The sequence below is a fragment of the Carlito syrichta genome, unplaced genomic scaffold (assembly GCF_000164805.1).
Source record: "Carlito syrichta isolate Samal-C Ts95f unplaced genomic scaffold, Tarsius_syrichta-2.0.1 Scaffold308253, whole genome shotgun sequence".
Classification (NCBI taxonomy): domain Eukaryota; kingdom Metazoa; phylum Chordata; class Mammalia; order Primates; family Tarsiidae; genus Carlito; species Carlito syrichta.
The window spans coordinates 161234-169716 of record NW_007252349.1 but is presented as its reverse complement, the minus strand read 5'-3'; the positions used below and the strand labels follow the sequence as shown (position 1 = coordinate 169716).

The following is an 8483-nucleotide window of genomic DNA, read 5'->3' as shown; positions in this document are numbered from 1 at the left end:
CCACTGCACTCCAGTCTGGGTGACCGAGTGAGACACCAACTCAAAAAAAAAAAAAACAAATATTGTTGCAATATCCAGCTCTCCCACTTCTTTCTGAAGAGAGGGGTTCAGAAAAGTATATAAAGGTTTGACAGAATTTTTATTGATTTTCAACTATGCCCCGTAAACAATGCAAAAAACAATGTTTATTAAAATTTTTATTTTTTATTTATTTATTTTGAGTTGGAGTCTCACTCTGTTACTCAGACTGGAATGCAGTGGCCGCTCCCGACTACCGCAGCCTCGACCTGCTGGGTTCTGGTGATCCTTCCGCTGCAGCCTTCCAAGTAGCTGAAACTACAGGTGCGCGCTACCACGCCTGGCTAAATTTTGATTTATTGTAGAGATGAGGTCTCGCCAAGTTGCCCAGGAGGGTCTTGAACCCGCGGGCTCAGGCAATCCACTTACCTCGGCCTCCCAACGCGCTGGGATTACAGGCTGAGCCACCGAGCCCAGCCAATAATATTTCTTTTCTTTTTTCTTTTGAGTTGGAGTCTCATTCTGTTGCCCAAGTTGGAGTGTAATGGCATGCTCACGGTTCACCACAGCCTTGAGCTCTCAGGCTCAGGGGATCCTTCCACCTCAACTTCAAAAATACTTTTAAAAATAATTCGTAAAAAATTTATAGACAGGATCTTGCAACATTGGCCACTTGAACCCTTGGCCTCAAACAATCCTCACAACTCAGTCTCCCAAAGTATTGGGATTACAGGCGTGAGCCACCATACCCAGCCCAAAAAATTAAGGCAATAAATCCAACTGAATCTGGGGTCCCAAAGTGTGAAGAAAAAGAAAACTACTACCTCCCACATGACCTTCAAGTTTGGCTTTTTTTGAGTCAGTCTGTCACTTGGGTTGGAGTGTAGTGGCACGCTCATGGCCACTGCATCCTCAACTTGCTGGGCTCAGGCGATTCTCCCTCCTTAGTCTTCCAAGTAGCAGAATCTACAGACATGCGCCACCATGCTCAGTTAATTTTTTGAATTTTTTTTTTTAGTTGGAGTCTCACTCTGTCACTCAGGCTGGAGGGCAGTGGCATGCTCTCAGCCACTGCAGCCTCAACCTGCTGGGCTCAGGTGATCCTTCTGCCTCAGCTTTCCAAGTAGCTGGAATTGCAGAAACACATCACCATGCCTGGCTAATTTTTTTATTTATTGTAGAGATGAGGTCTCATCAAGTTGTCCAGGATGGTCTCGAACCCACAGACTCACACAATCCTCTCACATCGGTCTCCCATAGTGCTGGGATTACAGTCACAAGCCATCTTATGTCCGGCTAATTTTTTGATTTATTGTAGAGATGAGGTCTCACCAAGTTGCCCAGGCTGGTCACAATCCCTTGGGCTCAGGTGTAATCCTCTCACCTTGGCCTCCCAAAGTGCTGGGATTATAGGCATAACCACTGTGCCAAGGCTGACCTTAAAATCATTTTTTTTTAGATTAGAAAATATAGTTTATTTAGAAATTAAATTAGAGAGACAGGAATAGGAAATTCACCTCCCCAAGGTAGAAGAGGAGGTCAAAGTCAGGAAGCATGGCAGCAGCCATAGCTCAAAGAGCACATGGTCACATGATAGCTTAGTGAGGCAATGGCCTGACCTTGAAGTTCTTAACAAAAGGAATATTTGCTAAATTGAGTAATTACTCATATGATCTGGTTTAAAAACTTTTTTTTAGATTCGAAAATATAGTTTATTTAGAAAGCAAATTAGAGAGAGAAAGAGAGGAGATTTGCCTCCCCAAGGTAGGGGTGGGGGCCAAAGCTTAGGAAAACATAGCCTGGCCATAGGTCAGTGAACACATGAAGTAGCCAGTGCTTAACAAAAAAATGGCCTGGTTTAAAAACTTATAAATACCTTAAATATTCTGTGTATCAGTTTCCTCTTTTGTTTTTCTTTTTTGAGTTGGAGTCTCACTCTGTCATCCAGACTGGAGTGCAGTGGCCGCTCCTGGCCACTGCAGCCTCAATCTGCTGGGCTCTGGCAATCCTTCTGCCTCAGCCTTCCAAGTAGCTGAAACTACAGGTGCACGCTACCACACCTGGCTAATTTTTGATTTATTGTAGAGATGAGGTCTCACCAAGTTTCCCAGGCGGGTCTTGAACCCGCGCGCTCAGGCAGTCCACTCACCTCGGCCTCCCAAAGTGCTGGGATTACAGACTGAGCCACTGAGCCCGGCAGTTTCCTCTTTTGTAAGAATATTGAACTCTTAGAAGTTTTTTTTTTTTTGAGTTGGAGTCTTACTCTGTCGCCCAGGCTGGAGTGTAGTGCACACTCACAGCCACCCCAGCATCTACCTGCTGGGCTCCGGCGATTCTTCCTCCTCAGCCTTCCAAGTAGCCAGAACTACAGGTGCGTGCGACCATGCCTGGTTAATTTTTCTTTTTTTTTCACTTATTGTAGAGACACGGTCTTGCCAAGTTGTCCAGGCAGGTTTTGTAGCCGTGGGCTCAGGCAATCCACTCGCCTTGGCATCCCAAAGTGCCAGGATTACAGGCTGAGCCACCGAGCCTGAACTCTTAGGAGTTTTATAAGCATTAAGTGATATAATCCATGCAAGATGCTTACAACATTGTTTGACAGATTTTAAGTGCTCAATAAGTTTTAGCTGGCTTTATAGGTAGAGAACCAAAGTGAAAAGATTCATAAGATTCTTAAGAAATTAGCTGGAAATTCATACACTCCTGAAACTATGGAAGAAGAAAACAGACTTTCCTATATTTTTTGGTGTGAGTTCTGTGAAAATGAAATTTAAAAGTTCAAAGTAGGCACAAAGTGTGATTAAGATAAAGGTCCAGCCGGGCTCCGTGGCTCAGCCTGAAATCCCATGCTTTGGGAGGCTGAGATGAGTGGATTGCCTGAGCCTGTGGGTTCAAGACCCACCTGGGCAACTTGGTGTGACCTCATCTCTACAATAAATCAAAAAAATTAGCCAGGTGTGGTAGCACGCGCCTGTGGTAGTTCCAGCTACTTGGAAGGCTGAGGTGGAAGGATCACCAGAGACCCAGCAGGTTGAGGCTGCGGTGGCCGGGAGCAGCCACTGCACTCCAGTCTGGGCAACAGAACATAACAAAACAAAACAAAACAAAAAAGATAAAGGTCCAGTAGAGAGAAGGTAGTGTACTCAAATGGTATATAAAAGCAACAACCCAGGTGGGTGTGGTGGGTCATGCCTGTAATCCCAGTACTTTGGGAGGCTGAGGCGAGAGAATTTCCTGAGCCCAGGGGTTCAAGACCAGACTGGGCAACTTGGCAAGACATTGTCTCTACAATAAATCAAAAAATTAGCTGAGAGTGGTGGTGTGCACCTGTAGTTCCAGCTACTTGGAAGGCTGAGGTAAAAGGATCACTTGAGCCCAGCAGTCAGGGCTGCAGTGGACGTGAGCACGCCACTGCATTCCAGCCTGGGTGACAGAGTGAGACTCTGACTCAAAAAAATTTTAAAAATAAAAATAAAAGCAACAAACCAAGAAAATAAATAAGTTCCAAGATATTACACGTGGTACCCTGGCAGCTCTGAACCTATCAGTGTGACAGCAGTCTTTGCCCACTGAGAACAGGGGAAATTTCTCTTTAAAGTGTCAGTAAATTGAGCCGGGTGTGGTAGCTTATACCTGTAATCCCAGCACTTTGGGAGGCGGAGGCGAGAGGATTGCCTGAGCTCAGGGGTTTGAGACCAGCCTGAGCAACATGGCGAGACCTCGTCTCTACAAGAAATAAAAAAGTCAGCCAGGCATGGTGGCACTTGCCTGTGGTTCCAGCTACTTGGAAGATTGAGGCAGAAGATCACTTGAGCCCAGTAGGTGGAGGCTGTGGTGGCTGTGAGTGTGCCACCAAACTCCAGCGTGGGCAACAGAGTGAGACTCCAACTCAAAAATAAAAAAATAAAGTGCCAGTAAACATGTTGGGGGGGGAGGGGATGGGATTAACAGTAGCAAATATCTGTCTGGGGAAGGGGAAACACCTCTTATCAACAGGGTGCCTGATGAAACGTAATTGTACACCTAACCCTTAACTGTACCCCACAAAACCATAATAAAAAATATTGATTTAAAAAAAAAGTTAGAAGTTTTCCTGAGTGTCTACTACATGCTAAACACTCTGCCATGACCGTGTGCAGTGTAAATATGACTAGTGGTCTTTATTAGCTGGGTGCAGTGGTGCATGCCTATAGTCCCAGCTAATTGGGAGGCCAAGGCTACAAGATTGCTTGAGTACAGGAATTTGACAACATAGTGAGACTCCATCTCAAAAAAAGAAAAAGAAAAGAAAAAAGAGGCATTCCAATGCTTAATGTACTTTTTCATCTCTCATCATATGCTGCATATAAGATAACCCTTGTCCCCATGTTCACTTAAGAGTAACACTTAAGCCTGGGCTCGGTGACTCAGCCTGTAATTCCAGCACTTTGAGAGGACAAGAAGAGTGGATTGCCTGAGCCCCGGTGTTTGAGACCAGCCCAGGCAACTTGGTGAGACCTGTTTCTACAATAAATCAAAAAATTAGCCAGGTGTGGTAGCATGCACCTGTAGTTCTGGCTACTTGAAAGGCTGAGGCAGAAGGATCGCTGGAGCCCACCAGGTCAACGCTGGGACGGCTGTGAGTGTGTCACTGCACTCCAGCCTGGGTGATGGAGTGAGACTCCAACTCAAAAAAAAAAAAAAAAAAAACGCCGGGCTCAGTGGCTCAGCCTGTAATCCCGCGCCTTTGGGAGGCTGAGATGAGTGGACTGCCTGAGCCCGCAGGTTCAAGACCCGCCTGGGCAGCAAGACCTCATCTCTACAATAAATAAAAAAAACAATCAGCCGGGTGTGGTAGCGCATGTTTGTAATTCCGGCTACTTGTAAGGCTGAGGTGGAAAGATTGCGGGAGCCCAGCAGGTCAAGGCTGCGGTGGCCGGGAGCGGCCACTGCACTTCAGTCTGGGCGACAGAGTGAGACTCCAACTCAAAACAAAACAAAATAAAAGAGTAGCACTTTAAAAAACAAAGTAGGTAAATGCAGTGGCTCACACCTGTAATTTTAGCACTTTGGGAAGCAAAGGTGGGAGGCTTGAGCCCATTATTTCGAGAACAGCCTCGACAACATAGTGAGATGTCGTCTTTACAATAGACCAAAAAATTTATCCAGGTGACGTGGTGCATGCCTGTAGTCCCAGCTAATTGAGAGGCTGAGGTGAGAGAATTACTGGAGTCCAGGGAGTTGAGGCTGTGGCGAGCAGTGATCATGTCCCTGCACTCCAGCTCTGTTGACAGCGTGAGACTCTGACTCAAAACAAAAACAAAAACAAAAAACTAAGCTGCCAGGCCCAAGGGTTTTATCACTTAACTATATTCCTCACAGCTGTACCCTCACGTGATTCACACTGCTTGCTATTGAATGGATTATTATCCTACTCATATGATATGGCTCCTATGATAAGTCAGGCTTTTCAATGGAACTGGGGCAGATCTGGGAATTCCTACAAGAACTGTGTAAATGCACTCTCCACTATCATTTTCATACAGATATCATGGTGATAATCACCAATGGCAAAAACATTTTACGTTAGGTTATTTGTATAGTATTTTATAGTGTATTTTCATATACATGACCTAATCCTCACGATAGATATTTCTGCTGCTATTGTTATTTTCATCATTTTACAGATGATAAAAATTAAGACTCAACTGTATGGATGTACAATATTTAACCAGTTCTGTAAAGTACTGATGAGTGTTTTAGTTGTATTTAAGAGGATTGTTTTTGTAGGGTTGTTTCTGTTGTTGCTATTGTTTGCATTGCAAATTCTTGTGGGCAATTTCATTTTGCATATGTATGAACCTCTAAGATAAATTCTTGGGAGATTCTTAACTATTTTTAGTACAGGCAGCTACCAAATTAAAAAAAAAAAGTTAAAAGTAGAAGTGGAAGACCTGGGTTAAATGTTATCAAATAATGTTTGTTTTTGGTTTTTTTTGAGTTGGAGTCTCTGTTGCCCAGACTGGAGTGCAGTGGCCGCTCCCGGCCACCACAGCCTCGACCTGCTGGGTTCCGGCCATCCTTCCGCCTCAGTCTTCCAATTATCTGGAACTACAGGTGCGTTACCACGCCCGGCTAATTTTTTGATTTATTGTAGAGATGAGGTCTCACCAACTTGCCCAGCCGGGTCTCGAACCGCGGGCTCAGGCAATTCACTCACCTTACTCCCAAGGCGTGGGATTACAGGCTGAGCCACTGAGCCCAGCTTTTTTTTTTTTTTTTGATTGGAGTCTCACTCTGTCCCCCAGACTGGAGTGCAGTGGCCGCTCCCAGCCACCGCAGCCTCGACCCGCTGGGTTCTGGCGATTCTTCCGCCTCAGCCTTCCAAGTAGCTGGAACTACAGGCATGTGCTACCACGCCTGGCTAATTTTGGATTTATTGTAGAAATAAGGTCTCACCAAGTTGCCCAGGCAGGTCTCCAACCTGTGGGCTCAGGCAATCCACTCACCTCGGCCTCCCAAAGTGCTGGGATTACAGGCTGAGCCACTGAGCCCGGCCTGTTTTTAAATTTTAATAAATGCCTTTAAATATTTAATAAATGCCTTTTAAAAGATTAAAGTTGAAGCCGGGCTCGGTGGCTCAGGCTGTAATTCCGCGCTTTGGGAGGCTGAAGTGAGTGGATTGCCTGATCCCGCGGGCTCGAGACCCGCCTGGGAAACTTGGCTTGGCGAGACCTCATCTCTACAATAAATCAAAAATTAGCCGGGCGTGGTAGCGTGCGCCTGTAGTTCCAGCTACTTGGAAGGCTGAGGTGGAAGGATCACTGAAGCCCAGTAGGTGGAGGCTGCAGTGTCCGGGAGTGGCCACTGCATTCCAGTCTGGGCGACAGAGTGAGATTCCAACTCAAAAAAAAACCAAAATAACAAAAACAATAAAAGATTAAAGTTGAGAAGTTCTCACCTGAGGTCTCATAAAAAAGTGACAGAACTGAGACTTAGATATACAGACTGCCCAATTTCACTCTACTCTGCTACATAATTTTTCTTTCTTTCTTTTTTTGAGTTGGAGTCTCATTCGGTCACCCAGGCTGGAGGGCAGTCGCACGCTCCCAGCCACCGCAGCCTCGATCTGCTGGACTCAGGCGATCCTTTTGCTTCAGCTTTCCAAGTTGCTGGAACTACAGGCCTGCGCCCCCATGTCCAGCTAATTTTTAAAAATTTATTGTAGAGATGAGGTCTCGCCAAATTGCCCAGGCTGGTCTCAAATCTCTGGGCTCAGGCAATCCTCTCACCTTGGCCTCCCAGAGTGCTGGGATTATAGGCATGAGCCACCGCACCCAGCATAATTTTTCTATACCTACAAAATGAAAATTTGCACCTGTAAACTTACCAAGAAGCCAGCTATCTTTGTGCATCCCGGCTTCAAAATGACTACTGAGAGAAGACTGCTGCAGCACAGCATAATCCTGTAGGCTGCCTGGCCAGTGTGTCTCCACAGTCATTAGGGCCCCTCTGATGTCACACACCATCAGGCAGTTTAAAGAATGTAGACCCTTGCGGTTCACATAGGACAGGTCTTCAGCATTTGGTGCCTTGATTGCCACATGGATACAGTCAACCACCCCCATCACCCCTGGCATCCCTGCCAACCCATAGAATTCATCCTTTAGAACCTGCATGGAGGCTTCATCAGCTGGAAAGTGAATAAACTGGGGTGCCCTTTCCACAAGTGCTTCAGTGACATTGGCAACACATCGACTCATAGAGGCCTGACTGATTCCAATAGCATCTCCCATCCGAGTCTGGAAGGAACCTGAAGTATAAAATCCCAGTGCTGCAAGGATCTGTGTTTCTGGGCTAATAGCCCTGGATCGCTGAGTAGGTCTAGAAAGACTCGCCCCTAGGAGCTCCACCAAGTAATAAATGAACTGTCGAGGAAACCCATACATAGACATCAAGTATTCATCAGTCACATCATCCAGTTTAAAACGGTCCAATGTCCGGTGACCTCGGCCATATAGCAAGAGATCACAGTCGAGTACTGTTATTGGTATAGCCATGGTAAATGTGAATGCTGTCCCTCCTCTCTGCTACATTTTCTGAATTCTTCCCAATGAAGTTGTTATTCTTTCAAGAAGGTATTTAAGAACGTATCAGAATTCAGCAGTTAACCATCTGGCATTTATAATCTTCTCTCTGCAGAAGTTAAAAGAAAAAACATTAGACACCTACCAAAGACTTTAAAGTGCCTCAAAGGCCACAACAGCTCCTTTTCTGCAAATTTCCCTTTTGTTGAGACAAAAGGTGTTGTATTTGTAACTTTGGGATCTTCTCCACTAACTCATGACTGTACGACAAGCTTGCTCTGGTCTGAAGGATAATGGGAATTCAATCTTGATGGTTCCTTTAATAGGTGGCATTCCAACTGAGAACAGCAAAAGATTAATGGAGGTGATGGTGTAATTATTTACAAGGTAAAAAGGTCT

General features: G+C 45.4%; 1 protein-coding gene across 1 annotated transcript in view; it reads right to left on the bottom strand.

Moving 5' to 3' along the window:
* HARBI1 (harbinger transposase derived 1) overlaps positions 1 to 8195 on the bottom strand; it is a 14282-nt gene extending 6087 nt beyond the window's left edge. The window contains exon 1 of the mRNA XM_008065357.2: positions 7388 to 8195. Within this exon, the coding sequence (XP_008063548.1) occupies positions 7388 to 8057 (670 nt within the window). The 5' untranslated portion in view covers positions 8058 to 8195. The remainder of the gene's footprint in view (positions 1 to 7387) is intronic.
* Between the last annotated feature and the right edge of the window lie 288 nt (positions 8196 to 8483).